Source organism: Plectropomus leopardus, chromosome 18 (assembly GCF_026936395.1).
Source record: "Plectropomus leopardus strain MGB_pleo_1.0 chromosome 18, ASM2693639v1, whole genome shotgun sequence".
NCBI lineage: Eukaryota > Metazoa > Chordata > Actinopteri > Perciformes > Serranidae > Plectropomus > Plectropomus leopardus.
The window spans coordinates 20,066,416-20,088,608 of NC_142193.1; the positions used below are offsets into that span (position 1 = coordinate 20,066,416).

General features: G+C 39.8%; 1 protein-coding gene across 2 annotated transcripts in view; it reads right to left on the bottom strand.

Annotated features, from left to right (window-relative positions):
- Nucleotides 1–611: 611 nt before the first annotated feature.
- Nucleotides 612–22,193, bottom strand: part of prkcab (protein kinase C, alpha, b) — a 123,828-nt gene continuing 102,246 nt past the window's right edge. Inside the window, exons 7-18 of one of the 2 annotated variants that reach the window (XM_042505154.2) lie at nucleotides 21,978–22,112; nucleotides 21,185–21,278; nucleotides 17,179–17,208; nucleotides 14,179–14,319; nucleotides 13,912–14,085; nucleotides 13,206–13,297; nucleotides 11,475–11,537; nucleotides 10,345–10,483; nucleotides 8,777–8,857; nucleotides 7,177–7,284; nucleotides 5,999–6,139; nucleotides 612–2,945 (exon numbers count right to left, since the gene is read on the bottom strand). In XM_042505154.2, coding sequence (XP_042361088.1) covers nucleotides 2,781–2,945; nucleotides 5,999–6,139; nucleotides 7,177–7,284; nucleotides 8,777–8,857; nucleotides 10,345–10,483; nucleotides 11,475–11,537; nucleotides 13,206–13,297; nucleotides 13,912–14,085; nucleotides 14,179–14,319; nucleotides 17,179–17,208; nucleotides 21,185–21,278; nucleotides 21,978–22,112 — 1,363 coding nt within the window. In that variant the 3' untranslated portion in view covers nucleotides 612–2,780. The remainder of the gene's footprint in view (nucleotides 2,946–5,998; nucleotides 6,140–7,176; nucleotides 7,285–8,776; nucleotides 8,858–10,344; nucleotides 10,484–11,474; nucleotides 11,538–13,205; nucleotides 13,298–13,911; nucleotides 14,086–14,178; nucleotides 14,320–17,178; nucleotides 17,209–21,184; nucleotides 21,279–21,977; nucleotides 22,113–22,193) is intronic. The other variant, XM_088069230.1, reaches the window with a different exon arrangement.

The window sequence follows — 22,193 nt, forward strand, 5'->3', positions numbered from 1 at the left end:
AGCGAGAGAGGGAGAGTGAGAGAGAAAGAGTGGGAGAGAGAGAGGGAGAGAGAGAGCATGCGCACGCATGAAGTATTTCAGTACCAAGGACAGGTCCACTCAGCTCTGGCAGGAAATGAGGCAGTCGCCTGTTGAAATGATGTATTTCAAATATGCAAAAACTAGATATACTGCCATGCAGGTGAATGCCTTCACGCACCAGTCAAGTTGCACATACAGTTTACATCCATCCATTACAAACATGGATATTTGCACACAGAAGAGCTATACAATGAGCACAGTTTTAAGGTGGTTCTTGATAGTTCTTGAGCTATGGCCAAAACCATGTTGCATGAGGTCACCATGACCTCGATCTTTGACCTTCAACAACCGGATCAGTTCATTCTTGAGTCCAAGTCTACATTTATGCCAAATTTGAGGAAACTCTCTCAAGTTCATCTTCAGATATTGCTGAAGACGGATGCAAGGTCACAGTGACCTTGACTTTGGACCTTGACCACCAAAATCTATTCAGTTCACTTTTGAGTCAAAGTGGACGTTTGTGCCAAATTTGAAAATTTGAACATGTTAGATTGAACACTTCCCCTTTCCAAAATAAAACAGAGCAGGTGTATGTTTTTCTAACTTTATTAGTACACAGTATCCATCATACCACAATGAACAGAGGAACAAGAAGAATCAGGTTAACAAAAGCAGGGGCAGTGAAAAGAAACACACACAAACATCCCTGTGGCTCTAATTGTAGCCTATAGTGGTACTGTACCCTGACTGGCCTGACATCTGATTATCTCTGTCATGGGTCCAAAGTTACGTTTTCTTGTTCGCTTCTCTGATAGATTCTCAATGTGAGACATGTAAACATTCACTTTTCTCTTAAAAATCTCATTTTGGTCCAGATGTGACGGCTGTAACCATCAGTCTATATGCTGAGTAACTAATCAGGGTTTAAGAGCAAATTTGGCAGTTTTATGAAATCATAACATAGTGTGCTGCAGTAGTAGCCTTAAAAAAGGACACAATTGACTGGAGAAGACTCTAGATTGGCACCAGTGAACAAAAAGCCAACAGAAGCATTTTACACATAATAGTCTTCTTTGTAATTTAGCTTTTTAGCCAAACATGACAGGCTACATGACAGTGACCAGGAGGAAACGAAAAAGCGCACTATGCGTGTTTGTCTCATTCTGCGCAACAAGGTGGGGGAAACTCCATGCTCCATGATCACTGTATCATGCGGGGTGGGGTGAGGTGTGGTGGGGGCTGGAGGGGTGTCTTTCTCATGCTTAGATCAGGCCTCGCCTCACGCATGCACACAATATACGCAAGAAAGGAAATGACAGGTTTCAGGGCTCCAAAATCCTTGTACCGTTACTCGGTTTTTGAATTTGTTACAGAAGCAGTCGGCCCTGAGACGACCAAGGCAAGAGGGCATTCAACCGCACAGTTGGTGCTGCATATTCGCCATGACACTGAGTAGTAGAAAACAATGGATAAGTAGTGGAAATACATATAACAAGGTTTGCTGATACCAAAGCTACCAAAGATTCAGCCATATGTTATATATATATATATATATATATATATATATATATATATATATATATATATATATATATATATATATATATATATATATACACACACTCTTCTTATGGGTATTCTAAACATAGAAATGTTCTACGGTAGTAAAAGCACATTCAGTTTGTAGTATAAAATCTGCTCTTTTTGAAACATATTTACAAAAAAAAAGGTGGACATACAATAGAGGGTTCTCTCTGGATGTAAGTTAAGCAGAACATAAAACAGGAACAAAACCTTTTTTTTATTTAACAATTAGAAACTTTTTCTTCAGAATAAGACTCTTTAAAACATACAACAATTATATATTAACAGAGTTTATATTGAATACTAAACTTTACAATGATACCAGACGAGTACTGCATCCTAGAGTCTACTGCTCAGACAGAGTCAGAAAAATAAGCATGCAACAGAGATCGGCTTTGTGCATATGGAAATAACATCTTTATACTTTAGAACACTGTCTCTTTGTTCCACAGTTTTCTGACCCTACATACTGAACTCCACTGCACCGATAGCCTGTGACTGTAAGCATAATGTGCTTCTGTTTCTCTATGTTGAGTTAGATATACTGTAGCTCCACGTCCTACAAAACAACACATAGAAACGGCCCCTGTTGTTAAGGGGTTTTAGCGTGTTGGGAGAACATAACAAGTACTTTAAGAACTGCAATAGAAATTTTCCCCACTTCTACTTTGGCACTCATGTAACAGTATACTACCTCTTTTCTTTGTATATAAATATAAAATACACGTGTAGCGGTTCAGAAGTAGATAAAGCCGGGACAGAGCAGAAAATATGTTCCGTTCTTGTCGTGCATTGCAGCTTGTTGCGTAGTAAGATGGGCGAACATGAGAAGGGAAAAACACCTTGCATCTTTAACACAATATCATATAAATGAGAAAGTAACACATTCATACACAACAAAAAAGGCTGCAGGTTTGGATCAACACAGATACAGAATAAAGAACATATAATATGAGATGTTTTGGGGAAATTATGCAAAAAAATATCAGTGCCATGTAGGTTTTCTTCAACACCTTGCTCCCCTCTCCTCAGTCACTTCTGTACACAGATATTGATAAGTAGACAGAACAATGTAAAGGATGATATGAGTCTTTTGACAGCGAGATTGTTTGTTGGAAGGATTCTGTAGTGAGCGACAGTCCATGCTTTTGTGTTTTTTTCCCTTGGCTTTCTCCTCATACCACGCTGTGCAGGGATGGATGGGTGAACTGAGGGTTCATGTAGGAGAAGCCTGCAAACTCGCTCTGGTCGATGTTGGCAATGACCAGCTGGTCTGGAGGGGTCAGCACGGGCTGCGTACGTGTGAAAAACTTGTCAAAGTTTTCTGCTCCTTTGCCGCACTGAAAGAGATTAAAACAATGTCGGATGTGTTATTTTGATCTCTTGACTGCGAAAAAGAGAGAATTCCCACACACTGACCTAGTACTTGCATAAAACTTAATTATTAAGTAAAAGACATCTCGGTCATCAGATCTTCATCAGGTTGAACGTTCTGACGACCAAAATGTTTACTTTATAATAAATTCTTTTTTGATATTAATAGGACATCGTGTGGAAATTCTCCCTTTTCTCATATATGGACAGTTTCTTCCTATACACCTGCACACAAAGTTTGTAAAGGTGTGCATAAGCCTTGCATTCAGATATCTCTGGACTGTAAAAAACTACAAACAGAAACAACAGGCGTGTGTTCTTATGATAGGGCTGCACAATCTCAAAAAAAAATATTGCAAGTGGGAATTGTAATTTTTGTATATTATTTTTTTACTGAAATTATGAAAAAGAGAATGTGATATTTTTTCTGGGGTCTCAACCAAACAAGCAAGTTCCCTTATGTCTGGAATAAGATTTTTTGGCCAGGTTATCGCTACAGCACAACAATGCTGCATTATTAATGGTATGTTGTGATCATAGACTGTAAAAAAAATTGACATGGGAACTATAGTTTGTAGACATGGTTTGTGAACTCGTGTTTTTGAAGCCTTGAGTATGGAATGGCCTGTATTTGGACAAGAGACTGGCGCTGTTAAGGAGTGAGGGGTGGATCTGACTGAGAAGCTGAGGATGCTATCAGCAGAGAGCCTGTCACTCAGTGTGGCCCCGCCCTTAGTTGTACATAACTTTAAGCCTCAATAAATGTAAACGTGACAGTTTACAATACAGTTTAAAATTTGCTTTGGAGACCAAAACCATTTTTTGTACCAGGATGTAAACATGTTTATTTCTGTTCTGAAGCTGGGCATTCTTATATGGGGCTCAGTGGGGATTGACTTGCTTCTGGAGCCAGCCTTTAGTGGCCATTCAGCAAAATGCAGTTTTTGATACTTCTGTGTTTGCTTCATTTTTCAGCCCCTGAGGCTGCATTTTAGTTGTGACAATAGACAGTATAAGACAGTATCATAAAAGATGAACAACATGACAGCTCCCAACAGTGAAGCCAAAACATCTCAATCATACTCTAGCTGCTGGCTGCAGTACAGCTCATGAACCCTGCACCCTCCATGTTAGCGGATGGGACATGGGCCAAACTGAAAACTCAAAGTACACGTCAAATACATTTTTCCCAAAGATGGTTTCTGTCATTTGGAGTAGTGCTTGTCATGCTGATGTTTGTTCAAATGTTTCTTTATCTTTCTAAATTTGGTTTTAATAAGTTATTTGATGCTATAAAAATAGTGTTTTTACATCACGACTGACAGCTGTGTGTGCCACTCGGTGTTGCTCGTAATCAATGACGCTGCTTGCAGTTGGTTGGACAGGTGTTTGGCAGAGAACTTGACAAAGCAGAGACTGGTATTGTGCAAACTCTGGCTCTAAACAATGTCACCAGCACAAGATGGCAGCAGCTGTATGTGGGATATTTTGGCTTCATTTTTTGTACAGGGGGCGTAGGATGGATCACAACCATATACAGTCGATGGTTATAACCCATTTTACCTTTATGAAAAAGTTGCAGCTCCTACAATCTGGTCATTGCACTTGGCAATATTGCAGTTTCGATGACATTCTGATTTAGTGTATAGCCCTAGCTCATGATTAAAAGACATTTCCTTGCGAGTCTTTTAATAGAGAGCTCCCTAATGGTCCCAGAGGGAAGGTGGTGCAGGAAAATGTCGTAGCTCGATGTGTAGCCGGGCAGAAGTTGTAATGAGATTAGGAGCTAACCCTAAGCATCCACAGTGGAGGTCATCAGCATCAGTGTGCAGCTCCGCTTGAGGCTGTCATGTGTCTCCAGCAGCTGAATATATATGCATATTGCCGTGTATCACGCATAGTATCAGCACGGTCACGACACTTTTCCAAGAAAGCGAGACAAAATCCCTCACACTGAGTAATGCACACCAAAAACAAAACAGTTGTTTACAGTGAATTTCTGCACCCGCTGTTTGTGAACACATTTTCTCAGGAGACATATCAGCATGTCAGGCATTTTCAGCTGCTCTGTAATATCACAGAAGCTATAAAGCCTCAGATGGATCTTTTGTTTGCTAGTCCCCTCGGGCCAATTAATGACGCCGTGTATGAGCTCACAACTGTGATACACCACACAAAGCTGTCTGAATGGATGGATCCGCTTTTAGCAATGTTTTCCTTCCCCTCTCTGTGAGTGGAGACAGATACATCCGCTGTGTAACCCTGCATTTATTGTGGCCCTTGTGTGGAAGTAAAGGGAACTCTGCTCTTAGAGAGCTATTTTTAATCCTCAGTGGTGGCTTGTGCGTTGCTTTGGGCACTGTGGGTGGAGAGGGGATGGAGGATGTAGGGGTCCACAAACTGAAAAAGACTGTTTTTGTGTTGATAAGAGGAGGTTTAGGTGACAGCGGGGCTGGTGGCTACAGCTGGGATCCGGCCTCAAGCTCCCCCGGGTGCATAAAACCAATGAAGATGAATGCAGACATACAATACGCACTCATCCATGCATACACACTTGAAGACTCTACAAGGAAGTATTTCAGTTCTTCAACAGTGAAGCATTCAAGGGTAATACAAACAGCTTTTTTCTTTCTAGCAATTTGCTTTTTTTAGCATCACAGGAATGGCAAGAAAACTAAACAGGTGTGTGACAGAAATGAATGACACTACTGAATATTTTATGGTCATTGGCACTGGGCAAGATAACGCCACAGTATATACTGTGAGACACCATAAATTTGTTCACCAACATTTTTTTTCAAAGGAAATGGTGCAAATAAATTAGCAAGATGCTTTATGGTAATTTTTTTATATGACTTATGCATTCATTAAATTAGTTGGATTAGCAAAGAGCAGCAATTCCTGCATGGATATTTCATCTATGAATAGTTTTATTTTTCCATAAAAGATACCATATCTTACACACTATGATAGGGGATGACTAACTCTCTCTCACACACTCTTTCATGACATCACTCACCACTTTGGGTTTGAACGGCGGCTGGATCTCTCTGTTTGCCAGGCGTTCCCAGTCGATGCGTCTGAAAAAGGCCTGCTCCCTGATGTCCCTCTCCCCTTCTGGGCCACAGCCGAGGCGCTTTGACGGGTGCTTGGTCATCAGCTGGTGAAAACAGACAGAAGAGGAGGGATGAGAAGATGTGACAGAGGCAGTTAGCTGCTGGAGGGAAAGAAAAGGTTAAAATAGTGAAGCAAAGAGAAGAGAGAGAGTGTTCTCTGAAACCACTTTAAAAAAAAAAAATCTTTTCTTCTTGCCTGTCTTTTATTATACTAGCACATTATGCAGACTCAGACTGACACTCATAGGGTTTTCACTCATCCAGCTTAAAGATACTGGCAGGAAATTACGATGCCTTTTCATCTGTAGCTCAAATTCTGATTCAGCAGCTGCTTTTAATTTTGACCATGAATATTTTTTTGCAAATTTGATTTGATGAAAACAATAAGGATGAGGATTATCTCTCCTGTCAGCAGCTCTGAGATGATGAACGATATTGCTCATGGCGGCACGTGGCTACAGGGTGTGATATCATAGTAAATGAAGGCGGGGTAGGATATTAAAAGACTTGATCAGACGGGGCCTGGATATTAATTGAATCTTCTCTGGAGTGTAAATTGACTCTGAAACTCATTTCCTCGTTTGTAAATATTCATGACAGCCATGATGCTGCTTCGCTGTGATGACAAAAGTGATGCCCAGGTATGAGGGGAACGTGCCTGCTGTATAAAGAACCATTTCAAAAGGCCATGGAAATTTATTTTACAATTTTACCAAATTGTACCGACCGTTTTGAAGGAACAACCTGTAAAATTATTTAATACGGCAAAAAAAGGGAACTGGACTGGGTATTTTGTTTGTTAAGAACATTGTTACCTGTTGCCTCCTGATAATGGTATTAGAATCAGCTGCATTAAAAAGACAGCTCTCAAGCAGCAACTTTTTAGTGCCAGAAAGTGACTGTGCTGTGATATTTGTAGCATTTTCTGTTGTATTGTGGTACTTGCAGTGCATTATCCAAAAGCTGTCTTCAAATTGATGAAGATGTGCATGTGTTTTCTTAAGCTGCCGTGCATTTGGCCCTGTTGGCCGTCGCAGATATGCCTCATAAAACGCTGTATTGCCCTCTTAAAAGCACTTACTCCCTTGCAGATGGACACCGCTTCTTTAGACATGGACTTGGGATAGGATACGTTGTGCTCCATGATGGACTGGAAGAGCTCGTCTTCATCCTCTCCGTCAAACGGAGGCTGAAGAGAAAGACAAACAGTGTAACAGCTCAGGGCATATTCTGTGAAAGCTGCCAAGATACTGAGGTGACAATATTAGCATGTGAAGGTGAGCTGAGTAGTGGGAGCAGGTGTGTTACACGTCTCTCATGAAATTATAGATATTTAAGATAGTGGTCTAATGGGTGGTATTGTATGTACACAAATAAGATCAAAACCTTATCTAGTTCTATATAGGTATTAAACTTCTATGCATGTGCATCACAATATTCACTCTTGTGAAGTCAGAAACAAACAGCAAATCCGGTAATAACTGTTATTTTGTGTTTGTGTTTATATGTGTGGTTCATCTTCAGTAAGAAAAATATCCTCTGCTACACTGTTGCTTGGAAACTGGAAACCTTAAGACGTACTCTTCCTTTAAGTGCCTCAATATTTCACTGGTCAGTCAAGATAACGTTTTTTGTGTGGTTTCTTATCCTAAGGACACACATTGTCCACAGTTTATAATCACTGACGCGGGAGTCAGACAGTGGCAAAATAATGATTCACAGTCTTCCTAAAATGTTGATTTTCTTTATGGTAGTACATGATTGATGAAAATGTCTTTTCAGTTTTAGCAGAAGCCCGGAAAAGTCCATTTGAAAACAACCATTTGTTATTACACTTGCTTTGGGGACTTTTTAAAATTGGAACATCTGATTTTACTCACTTTACTAACAAAAAATACTGCAAAAGTAAGGTATGAAAACCTCTTTTTTGGCATTTTATGCAAACTACTTGTACCAGTTTTCAATGTTTTGTAATTCATTTGTTTGTGGTATATATGTGGAATCTACTGAACTTTATGTGGGAGGAAACAAACACTTTTTATTGTTTCATCTGTTGATTATTTGTTTCTGTGTTTTTCAACATGGACACTATTTTCACGTTTTTGCGTCTAAGTGACTAATGGAGACAACTTTTTAAAACTAGTTCAGTATTAAGAGAGGCCCTGCAGCTGCAGATCACCGCTTGAGACAAACAAACAAAACTGCCTGTTTTATGGCAAAAAATTGAAAGCTTTTTCATCTTACACATACACTTACACATAACCATAAGCATGTCACAGTTTCCATGTATCTGTTACATAATAATGTTCAAATATAATGCATCTTGTTCGCAAAAATGAACAATGTCAAAATTCACTCTGGGGATTGACTTGGGCTACTCTTTTCTCAGAGTTTGAGGTGACTTCTTTAAATTGCTTTTTTTTTGTCTGAGAAAAATGATTCCAAAACTCAAAGACAATAAATTTACAGTGACACAAGACAGGGAAATGCAGCAAATCCTCTCATATGAGAAAATGGAACCTGTTGATGTTGTATTTTTGCTGAACAACATAACAACATAAACCAGTTATTTGAAATGTTACAGGACAACTTTATGAATATGCACCACTAAATGGATATACTTAATTGAAGGGAGATTTAAAAACTCTCATAGACAAAAATAGGTGAAGTAAAAAAATTACCTGTCCCGCCAGCATCTCATACAGAAGTACTCCATAAGCCCACCAGTCCACTGATTTTGCATAAGGTTGGTAAGCTATAATCTGAGAGAGAAAAGTTACAGGTTTAAAAACATAATCAAACATGCAAATAGGCACTACCCTGTCTCAATATTCAGAGGTTCAATGATAAAAGATGGCTTTATTTCTGCTGCCAAGTGTTACATACAACCTCAGACAACAGTAAAATTAAAGGAAAACTGTGAATGGTAGCACCTTAAAGTAGCATTTCTCTCATCTAAACTCCAAATCAACTCTTAAATATAGTCAGCTATTTTAAGATGCCATAACAAAGGCGCTTTCTCCTACCATCCAATTTGCCCTCCTACATTGCCCACCCACACACAGTCTACACACTGACACACACACACACACACACACACACACACACACACACACACACACACACACACACACACACACACTAATCATCATGCAGACACAAAGAGCTAAATCACAGCTGCACTTGCCTTTAACAGTGACAGAAATGCAGCAAATTATCCAGTTCACAAAGTTAAATTTACACATGATACGCATGAGTTTATGTCTCTCTTCTGATACTCAGTCTGCTAATACAGCTATGGGTTTGCATCACGTCTAATGTTATGTCTTGGTTTTACTTTGCCTGGAAAATTATTTGAAAATAACTTGAAAATAACTAAGTCAAAAGAGCACAGATTTTGTGAAATAATGACATAAACTGAAATGAGGAGAGCAGAAGAGTTATCTCATAAAGTCATTACAAAGCATTCACTATCCAGGGAAAAAAAAAAAGATATTTAGTTGTCTCAAATGTAGCTTTTAAGCCTAGGAAGTCTGGAAATAGACCTGTTAAAATTAAATTTCGTGGAGCAAGGGCTTCCCTCACTTCCCACCTGTGACACAGTTTGCTCCCTAATGAGTCAGTGCCTACAGATGCCAGTGGATATAAAACTACATATTCAAATATTACTAAACAAACAAACATCTTATTACACAAAATGAATCACCCCTGCTGTTTCTTTTGTGTAAATGAATCATTTCATTAGTTGTTGTAGTCTTTTATTGAAAATTTCCTGTCACTAAAAATACTACTATATAGTGTTCAGCATGCTAAACAAGGAACAGCCAAAACACTGACATGCAAAATACATAAAACTGATCATGTCATTACAAGGCAATGATCTGCCAAGGAACATACGGTCCTGGCATTCATGTGGATGCCACTTGTTGCTCTCCACCTACCCAAACAACATTACAGACCAAGTGCAAGTTCTTGTATTTTAGTATTTTTTGATTGTGTCTATACTTCAGATCATAACTAGTAAACTTGAAAATGAAGAAGTTATTTTTCTAGCAGAACTTACAGGGTGATGCAGTTTTTCAGAATGGCGCATAAATGTATGACGTGGAGAAACTGATTGCTTAGTTACAGTTGCTAAGCTCTGAGTGGACAATATCTGTACAGGCAGGGGCTTAGTGAACGGTCAATTACCTACAATTCAAATCCATATGTAGTTGATGCAGTACTAGTTTTCACATCTCATTCTCACCTCCGGTGCGATGTAGTCTGGGGTGCCGCAGAAGGTGCGTGTGGTCATGCCTTCATACATGTTCTCCTTACACATGCCAAAGTCCGCGATTTTAATGTGGCCCTCGGAGTCCAGCATCACGTTGTCGAGCTTCAGATCCCTGCGGAAGAGACAGGCTGTGAGCATTTGTGTACATGCATTTTTCCTGTCTGGATTTGTGTCCATTTTGATGTGTGCTGTGTGCTGCTGTCCAGAGAATAGCAAGGAAAAGTGTTGCTCTGCACCACTGCCCCCTCTCTGAGCAGTTAATCTGTCTGCAGCACACATCATATGCTGGGAAACAAACAATAATTTAAGGCCTGGAATCATTTTTTCCCCTATGCCTTTTTGCTCTTACATTTTAGTCTGTCTGTTTCATGTCTCAATTTCTCATTATTTTCCCCACCTCATTCACCACTTCTGGCAGCTATATCTGTCACAAAGCAATGTTGAGGTGCCAAACACAAGGCTTGTGAGATATGCAGAATGTATGAGAGTCCTTAGCTGAAGTACTGAAGAAGAACAGGGTGACCTTCGTCCCTGTCAAGCATTTCTTTTTGTCTGTTCTATTTTTGCTTTTTTGCATTGGGGTGATTAGTATGGCACAGCAACGTGAAATCTACACATCCATTTTTTTTTAAAATCTCTATCTTTCATTCATTCTGTCTCTCTAAACCTGCTTACTTTTTCTACTCTTTCCTTATTTGTCTTTTTTCTGTCTTGCCTGTCTCCTGACCGTCTTGTCCTTTGTCCGCTTTCTCTGCCCATCTGTCAAAGTCGATCTAAACAACTTTATCTTGTCTTACCTCAATTCCCATATCTTGTTTTCCTCCCATTACACTAACTCACAACCTTTTCCCATAGATGTCACTTTTTTGCTCTCTGCTTTCAATGAGTCATACTCTGCTCCTTTGAGTGTAACACACAGGCATCTTTTAAATTTCTCTACAGTGATACTCACCTTACCCCTCTATCTGAAATATTTTCTTCTGATATATTTGTAACAATGCAAAAAGCCTGTATGTGTTTCTGTCTCCACTGCAGCAATGAGCGAATTTGAGGTGAATGTGGTGCGTCATTACATAAAGCTGGTTTCTCTCTGACTCACCCACCTGTAGATGATTCCCTTTCGGTGCAAGAAAAACAAACCGACGGCAATCTCTGCAGCATAAAATCTGCAAAATTGGAAATGAGAGGATAAATATATGTCCTCACAAAAGACATTTGTTGGGGAGGTGATTCTAATGAATAAAAGCAAGCAATACACAAGAAACCCTTGCCCAGAAGAATAAAATGTATTACTGTTCAACTGGTGTTTGAGGGGTTAATGCACTGACCATAAACTGTCATTCCCCATCTGTCTGTGTTAAAGGTCCAGTGTGTGGGATTAAGCGACATCTAGTGGTGAGGTTACAGAATTGCAACTTTTTCCTGTCTCCACCTGGGAGAACTATGGTAGCGGATGCAAAAGCGTGAATGGCCGCACAGAGCCAGGGTTTCGTTTGTCTGTTCTGGGCTACTGTAGAACAACATGGTGGACTCCGTCGGAGAGGACCCGCTCCGTTTGAAGATATAAATGGCTCTTTACAATTGAACAAAAACACATTGTAAAACGAACAAGTCAAGTAATCTGATTGGTTGTTAGGCCTGATGTAATAGCTGTATATTAAGGCAATGACATGTTATTCCTTTACACAATTTCGTATCATTCCATGTAACCTTGTAACCATAGAAACTGGCAACAAACGAATCAGCTAGCGAGCTAACAAACTGCTACAATATGGTTGCATTTAAGGTTCACTTTGACCTCTGTGCTGGCCTAAGCTAACAATGGATAAGTAGATTATTGAGTGCATATTTCAGAGGGAAAAACCTGCTGAACCTAAAAGACAACCACAGATATATGTAAAAACAACAACAACAACAACAACAACAACAACAACAACAACAACAACAAAACATAGGGCCTACAGACTAGAAAAACAAACTAAAACTCTGAAAAAGTGGCGCAACATCCTCACCATGTCAAGCAACACACCACCAGTTAACACAAAATGTTAGCAGTCCACAAACCAATGGGTGCTGTCACAGTAGCTGCATCTATTGTTTATACGATCTTTAGTTGCAATATGTGCAGGTAGCCAGGTAAGGCTATTTCTTTGTAAGAATGCTTTATGAATGAAAATGGTTAAAATCGAAATATGTCTACAACTTTCATATTGCCATACTAGTAACTATTTTATAAAAAGTTGAGAGAAGGTAGTTATACTCACATCACATAGGTGCAAAGCTATCACAAAACAGCGTCCACGAGGAAAAAAGTAACCCCTGCACACTTACTCCATGGCACACAAGTTAAGTGAAGACAACATTTCGGTCCTACTTGGGTCTCATCAGGTCAAAATAAAACGTTGTCTTTGTTAAACTTGTATGGCATGGAGTGGGTGAGCTGTTATAACCATTTTATAAAAGCCATAGTTTTGCGTCAGACTGAAAAACGCCCCTTAGCTGTGATATAATTACAACATACTACGGCCTGTGAGCTGTTGTTTAAATGAGTCTTATTTTCAGGTGATATAAACTAATGAAAACAACACTATATACTATTATTCTATATACCAACAGACACCACTGAATCCTCCATACTGGACCTTTAAAAGCAAAAAAATGTACAAAAAATAAATATAGCTGTTTGCACACAAGATGTCAAAATTTTAGGATATTAGTGGAGTTCTGTATTGCTGCTGCGGTAGCTGTAGCACTAACTCAAGGTGGGTGTAAAGCATTGAACCTGCCGAGTGAACACATTGTGAAGACAGGTGTCTGTGGAAAAACATCCTTACACTGCCTGTGGCTCCTTGAATTTGCCCATACGCTGGATATGATACATAAGATCTCCGCCGTTGATGTACTCCATCACAAAGTACAGCCGATCCTATATTTAAAAAAAGAAAAAAGGATGTTAATGCCCAAGGAGCAGCTCTAATGGATGCTACACAAAGAAAAGTACATTATGTGCACACTATAAACAGCAGTGCATTATACAGAAATATCTTTTGAATAAAAAGCATAGCATTTTTATGTCTTTATATCCTCCAGAGATAATAAAATGCCTGACATGATCTATTCTTTTAGGATATAGAGGCTTCAGTCAGCTCATATACCTGTATGACACGTCAGGTAGCTTTGATCAGTAAATGTGTTTTTTATTAAAGACTCCTTGAGTCACCCTGTCTACATAGCTGACGTCATGCCGGAGACTTCGTATTCAAGGGTGGTCTCAGCTCAGTATCAATTTTCTCTGCAGGGGCATTGGCAAAAGAGTGCGACTAAATATAAGTAGGAAAAGGAAACACAAATGTAATGGAAGACAGACAAACACACAGCAGTTTAAACTCCAGGGACTGAAAAAATGACTTGTGAAAGAATGATGAGGGAGCACAGTGGCACCCACAAAATAAAATGATTTTTTTTGTGTGTGACTGTGCATTTACGCAACAGAGCAGGAAGTAAAAATAATCATGACTGTAGCTCAAGTTTTTCACACACCACAGTCTGGAAGCAGGAGTGGAGCTGTGTAAGAAAAGGTGGTTTGTCTCTCTGGGCCAAGACCCTCTTCTCCACCATCGTACATTCGACATCATCGTCCTGGATCACAACGTCTTTCTTCAGGATCTTGATGGCGTATAGCTCCTCTGTTGACTTCATCTCTGCCAACATCACCTGCAGATGATAAAGACATCAAAGGCCACAATAAAACAAAGAGACAATTGATTTTAAAACACCAAACAATTGTCGAGGCATTCATGATCTCACCTTGCCAAAACTGCCCTTCCCCAGCAAGGCCAGGAAGTTGAAGTCGCTCAGTCGAACCCGATCCATGTTACCTGAAGGCAGGCTGAACCGCCGGTGGTCTGACGGCGTGATCACTTTCTTACCGTGACCCAGCTTGGCTTTCTGTTGTGTGCAACAGTGACAGTGGCATTTGAGTAAAACATAGATTCAATATTTATACAGGATTCATAGAAGAGAAGTCACGGAGTGCTGCGTCAGTCATCATGCTGGTGTGTAACAGCCGGTCTGGAGTCACATCTGACTTTCACAGAGAGTTTCAGAGCAGATCACAGACTGCCACATGACGCAGGACTTAATCACTGATTGCTTCAAGTGTCTCGTTAGCTATTAATCACAGTGGGATTGTTTGTTGGGCTGCAGCTTTTAAGATATATCTATATGATTAAAAACAAAAACAACCAAACAAAATTCTTCACCCCCTCAAATGTCCATTTGTATATCACTAACTCACCCGTCTTCCATTGAATGTATAAAGAAAACTTTTTCCTACATCCCTTCCATGTTGAACAAAGAATCCAGAAATGTTATGTCCATGTTCGAAACAGCAAAACTATATCAAAACATCCAAAGAAACGCTCACATAACTTGTGCAGTTTGATTCAAGTCTTATTTATCCAATCGTAGTACCTCCCAAACAGACAGCTCTTTCATATGGGTGAACTGAACTATAATATTGAGATATTTTTATTTTGCATGGGCTGGCCATTACATTTGTTCATTATAAACTGGTTAGCTGCAGATTAACAAGTCAGAATTAAATCTAGTGTTGCCACTCTTTCTCCATTCATGTTGAGAGAACATAGTAATCTATTTTTTCCCCACTGACACTGACATCCACACAGATATTCAGCAGGGGGGTGCCAGCGCTGCAAGCTTCCCTGTTGTTATAATGACCAGCCTGCCAAGCGTCTTTGAACAAAAAGGGCAATTAGGACCCTGCCGGCTCCCATCATGGCTGCAGCCGTTGTCTGTTTCTATCAGATAGAGAAAACAGGCGACCAGTTGGAGCACAGAGAGGCTGTTGCCACGCCAACCATTTCTCTACTCTTTACTCAATGTGGCAATACTCAGTATAACAATTGACGCATATTTGACTCGGGTTAAGTGGCTCTACATGCACATCTGCTTAGGTTAATTAAGAGTGGAATAATGTAAACAGTAAATCAGTGTCAGCTTGGAGAGAGTGGCTCTCAGTTTGACCCAGGGTTCTGCTACCAAGTGCAGTAATTCAAAGCAGTTAATTTCAGGTGTAATTGAGTCCCAGAGGAGACAGCTGGAATGAAAAATAGCAGGACTCTGACCAAAGAGGGAACGCAAGTGCCTAACAGGAGAAACACATCAGAACTTTTAATCTCCAAATCACAAGATGATGTATTTTTTTTCCAAATAGACAAAGAACAGACTATCGTGAGAAGCAAAATTTTCATCTGGGGTAACTCATGTTCACCAATATTAACTGAACTTTCCTTGACCATGAAAATAACATACTGGAATTCTTAATTTAGGTGTGTTTCCCCTTTGAGATAAAGATAAATCTGAGGGGCCCCAATGACATTATAAAAACTAGGATATTTTTTCCCCTGGCTTCTCTTTATTTTTAATGGTAAAATACTGGATATCTTCACCTATTTCAATAAAATACTGGTTTTACTGCTCGTGTCCACATTACTTTAATTTTAAGGTCAAAAAAGGTTAGAAACCACTGATAAAAACACTACTTGAGTGCTGCTTCAGGGGGTCAACAGAGGACAGGACTTTGAAGTGTGGATGCACTGACACCCTATTAAGCCAATATTTGAGGACTGAATGGTTTTTGTGCATGTCAACACTACACACACAAGGTGTGTAGTGTAAACAAAACATCACTTACTTAAATTCTCAAAAATACTTAAGTGAGAGTAAAAAGTATTCTGCAAAACTACAACCAAATATAACTTAGAAAGTGCAGCTTGCAGTAGTTGTTCTATAATCACCCTTACCTTCAAAACACAGAATATTTACAATTTGCTGACAGAAAAATGAAACAACTTCACATTATAAGCACCTCACAAAAAAATCACACTGTTTCAACACAAACAAAAGTCAGAATATTTAAGTCAGAGTTGCCACACAAAATCAAACACACACACTGCAGTCACAAACAGTCTAATCATGAATATAACACTGCCACCATGTGGAGAGATTCTGCATGCACACAAAGAGCAGCTGTCTGTGTGTGCATTCATTCATACAGTTACAGTGCATAAGTGTTCATCCATGCTTCATGTCCTAACAGCCTTCTATAGTCCGGACCAAAGGCGGACTAGTAGAGGGCGGACTGTAGACCACACTGTCAGCCAATGAGGAGCAGGTGCGAAGCTCTCTTGGCCGTTGACAGTCCACTGATAGTGGTAAAGATGGTGACACCAACAGAGGTCCACAAATTTACTAACAACAATGCTGTGTGGTGTTTTTGTGAAGCATAGGGAATACATATGTGCAGCACTTTTACTCAAATTGTATATTAGTAGTGAAACCTGGGCTGTTTTTTTTTTTTTTGCGCTGGAGGAACACCAGCTGTTTTTCTGTCTGCACAGTAAAGCCAAATTCAAATGCTGCAAATGTCAGACATTGCTGATGCTGACCTTTGGAGAACAAATGCTGCAGGTGCTGCAAAATCCTCAAAATCTATGATAGTTTAGTTCCTTTATATCAAAAGTATATGTAGTCCCTTTGTTGTATGTGTAAATGTGTTTTTAAACATCAAACAGAAAGAAGGAGAAAGTTAGTGTTTAAGATTGTGAGAGAGAAATGTGTGTATAACAGCAAGCAAATTGGGCTGGTTCAACTATCAGCTGCTGAGAGCCTTTGTTAGTAAATCAGATTCATTTGTGGAAGCCCAGCAGAGATCCACAAACAATCCCAAAAGTAAGTAAAGTGAACGTGATGCAGAAATAGAGACGGAGCAGGCAGGAGAGCTACCTTGAGATAGTGGATATTTAACTGGCAGGCCTAGAATAAAAGAAGAAACTCAGTTGTTAGTACAGTCAAAGGTTAGCTGCTGTGTGCATGTGTATCTTGCTGAGAAAAGAAAGTGACAGAATATAAATTCGTCTTCTGTTATGATCGTTTATCTATAGCAATAAAATGAAAAATGCCATGACTTGAAAACATCCTTTTCTGTCACATCTGGTTGCATCTCTGGATCTCGCCTCAGTTTCCACGGCAACCGTGCAGTTGTGTGAAGACGCTAAAGCCTCGAAGGAAAGTCAAGGTCAGCGTTGTACATTATGGAGAGAAAAAGAAAATTAAAAACAACAAGACTCAGTGTCCTGTGGGTCTGCTGTAAGGAGATGACATTTACACACAGTATTAGAGCACCTGTGTGCACACACGGAGCTGGACTCCAATAAAGCTCAGTTTGAATATCATACGTCTTTGCACCTGTTTACAGCGCCGTGTTTAATATAGCAGCCACCTTCTACCTGCATGTTAGTTATATGTGGGTAAAGAAGTTATGAGTTTTATTTAAAGCACAGATGTTTTAATGTGTTACTTTAACAGAAACCTTACTGCAGTACACAGACAGGCCACTAGAGAGCGAGAGTTAGCTGCATGGAATATTTCCTTATATCTGGTTGTGGACTGTGTTAGTGTTGTACTTCACTCCAGCTTGTAGTTATACTGCCAGCTATCTTCAAAGCTCAATTTTTGAGATTTGAATGTTGTTGTTTTTATTTCAGGCAGTATATTTATTTATAATAACATATCACAAAACCTGCTTATTCCCTTTTACTTGAGTGAAATTTACATGATTAGTTCAGATTATTATTGGCAGAGCACACATTTATAGTGACTTATAGTTATAAGTCAGTAATATGCACTTGCAGCTACACCCACTATAAACAATTTAATAATAATAATAAAACCATAAATGTTGGCATTGTAAGTTTCTGCAATCCACAGATATGCTACATTTGTATGTTATTATTCAGTCCATGCACCTGTTGCGGCTGACTGAAGCAGCACAGACAGGAAGGACCCCAGTGCAGAACAACAGGCAGGTGAATTCAGAACAGACGCTTTAATTGACAAAACAAGCTTGGATGGGATGAATACCAGGCGGCCATGCAAGAACACTCAGCAGGAAAACCCAATAACACAGGGAAACCATAAACAAACATGACGAGATGATCCAACAAAGACTGTACTGAAAACCTAGTCTGATGAGGGGATGAGGTGCAGGTGGAGAAAAGGGTATAAATTTCAGCTGAGGGAAATAAGATGATTAGACAGAGGAACAGGCAGAGAGATGATGGGCAGGGAAACACTGGAGCAGGGAAGGACTAATGAGGCTGATGCAGGGCAGGTGTGTAAGTGAGGCGAGCAGTCCAGATAATTGCAAATGCAAACAGGTGAGAATATGGGGCTTGTAGGAAAGTATGAGGACAATTGTAGGCTGGATAAAAATGGCAGGTCTCGATTTAAGAGATAAACATGATCAGAGCAAACATGCAGGTCATAAATGTCATAAATCTTTACAGAACTGTTTGACCAAGATGCAGTGAAGAATTGTGGCGTGCCATGCAGGACAAATACATCCACAACAAGAGAGAGGAATGGGACACACAAAATTATTTCCAAACTCAGATAACTTACTCTCAGAAGGTCAGATAGTAATATTTAGATGGTGGACGAGGAGGAAGACGCAACTGAGGATGAGGACTGCTAACAATTAGAGAGTGACAATGGGCAGACAGAAAGAAAGGACAGCTCTGCCTCAGCCTTCAGCCGCAGTCCCAAATGTGAGACACGAAAGCAGAGTGGCTACTGCCAGAGAGGTAGCTCCAGTGGAGAGAAGCAAGAGAGTGTCTTTCCATTTTGTTTTAATGCTGCACATTTTTGTAATGTAAAGAACAGTAAAACAAACAGTATTGGTGTGCTAGGTTTCTGTGCGTAATGTTTTTTTTGTTTATTTGTTTTTTTAGGCTGACATTAAAAAGCGCATACGGAAAAAAATGTCAGTGTGCAAAGGCCTTGAAAACTTAAAAAGTGCCTAGAAACACAGTGATGACTCGCTAAAAAACAAAAGGTTTTGTTGTAAGTCTTGAACAGCTTTGCAGGCATCTGGCCTTAATGTCATCATGCACCATCCCCTCCACTTCCTGATGACAAACTGAGTACCAATATATCACTTTGGAAACGTCATTATGACTCGTCAACATAATATGTCAATCTCTATGTATGAGACGTACAAAATTTAACACATTTGTATTTGCAGAAACATACCATGGCAACATTCTCTTCTTGCAAATAAAAGCAGCAGTGACGTTCACTATAGAGTATCTGCAATAATGTGGTGGACAGATCTGATGAAAGGTATGAATGATTTCAAGTAGATTGGATAAAACATGTGAAAGGACTAATGTGGTCCAAGAAGCATGGTTGAACAAGATTAATATGAAGGAAAAATAATACAAAACAGCTCAAATAAATAAAAAAGATGATACAGTAGAAAACAGGAAAAAAAATTAATCCAACAGCAGATCATATTTCCAGGTTTTTTGGTTGGTTTAAAGGAAACGTGGGCTGAATTAAACAGCAAACTGTTTTTACATCATGTGTTGTGCTTTACATCTGAGTCCAGTGAGGGCAGGGAGATACACCAGAATCATTAAACCTCATTTTTCTTTTATTTTAACAAAAAGCCTTTCTGGTATTAATGTAGACTGTCTATATTCTGTATTTCTCAAATGTGTTACCTAAGTCATAAGTCTAAGTTAGGACTGGCTCATGCTTGCCTTGGACCAGCCCCTAGTAAACCTGATATAAGCCTAGTCTGATACAATGAGATCCACTCTCCTTCTCTTTCTCCATTTGCAAACATCCATGTCTCATTAATGCTTATCAGTAATTTGGCCTCTTTTCCGGAGCCTTTGTGCTCCCTTGTCTCGGAGGTTCCTACAGATCGCGGGTACGTCTGCATCATGGGTTGTGGCTGCGCTGATGCCATTGTCCTTCCTGATGTCTACTACTACTGCTATAATTATTAGTCATACGTTTACTATTTTTATACATACATGACTATTATTGTCACATACATACACTATCACATATTAACATATACATCAAACATATATACTACCATAAAATACTATTATTATTCATATTCCTATACACATGGCATCTATTGCACATCTGTCCGCCCTGAAAGAGGGATCCCTCCTCAGATGCTCTTACTGAGGTCTCTACCATTTATGTCCTGCTTAAAGGTTTTTCTGGGGGGTCCAAGGACAGAGGGATGTCATAAATTGTAAAGCCCTCTCAGGCAAACTGTGAATTGTGATAGTCATTCATTCAATGTCAGTAACCGCTTGTCCTTGTAAGGGTCGTGGGGGGGTTGGAGCCTATCCCAGCTGTCATTAGGTGAGAGGCGGGGTACATCCTGGACAGGTTAAATACTGTAAACAAAACCAGTGATGCACAGGGACACAGTATTAGGTAAGGTTATCCATACTGACTTGCAGACTGAACCTGGAAATAACTCTGCAGCGAAGATGACAGCCGTAATTGATTCTTTAAGCAATAGCTTTGAGTGCTTATTTTCATTTAGACCTCAAAATAACTGTTTTAGGTGCCGGTATGCTGAAAAATAGTGTGCCCTTTGTTGTTTCCACTGTCAAGGGATGAGTTTTATGAATTAGCTGCCCCTGCATGTCTTAACTAAGGCTCGCAGGGACGTGCTTTCTTTGTCCACTGTAAGTTTGTACTGTCAATGCATATGGGGATTTTCCTTTAAAAAATTAAGAACATTCACTTTAATGGCAGGAGAAAGTGATCTCCTTCTCTGGCACACAGGGTGAAAAGCACAAACGGAGAACAGGATGAGGTTACCATGGTGACTGGAGGGAAGAAGTGAGTGTGTGCATGTGTGACAAAGAAGACCCACTTATGGTTTTATTGAATTCATGAGCTGAATCGACCTCACCTCAAACTTTTGACGTAGCTCCAGGTTGACGTCATCCACCTCGGGGATGGGAACGTTGTAATACTCTCCCTCCTCCTGGTTAAGCAACTTGTACCTGAGAGAAAAAAAAAAAAAGATGGAGAGAACTGAATCTATATCTTACCTACATTCCTTTAAATCCATCATCCATGCATGTCTCCCCCCGTCTACCCACACAATAATAAAACTTTACATCTCTGCATCACTTCAATCATCAGTACATGATTCCCCTCTTTTGAGTGTTTGCAGGTCTGCTCTCTGTCAGCAGTGCCAACTAAACTCTACTTCCTCTCTAATGTACACATCCTCTGGCCACTTGTCTAATGATCTGGAATATACAGCAGGGAAACATACACAGTTGCTGTTTCTGAAAAGCCTGACACCAAATATTTCTATGCACAGGTATTTCCTGGAGCTCTGTCGCTGTGCTTAAAGCAGCAGTCAATCAGGCTCGGTTTAGGCTAGGTGGCGGCAGGTATGCTAACATGGCGGTGGATTGTGAGTGTGTGTTTATTCGTTTGAGACAAAGCAGGCAGACAAAGACTAAGAGACAAGGAAATGACGGCAGCAGGTGTTGTTTGTCAGAGTGAAGCAGTGTTAACGTCTGTTTTACGCAAAATGTGCTGCTGTTTTACAGTGACAGTGGTTAGTTGGTGGCAGCCAGTGTGTGTCATGTGCACAAGTTTTTGACTACTGGGACCACATTTACTGGTGGTTACTATCTCATTTCATGTTCCGTTTTGAATTTTTGTTTTTAATGTACTTAGCTACTGACCATCCACAGTTGGTAGCTTTGATGAGCTCGGACACTCCAAAAGACATAGAGCCCATGAAGTCGTTCCGGGTGGTACGGTCCCAATCCCACACCTCGATGGACAGACGGCGGTCCTTATCTGATGCTTTCAGCTTACTGAATACACACATATACACACACAAGGGGAAAAGTAAAAACATGTAAAAAAAGGGACTGCAAATATATAAGTATGTCCTT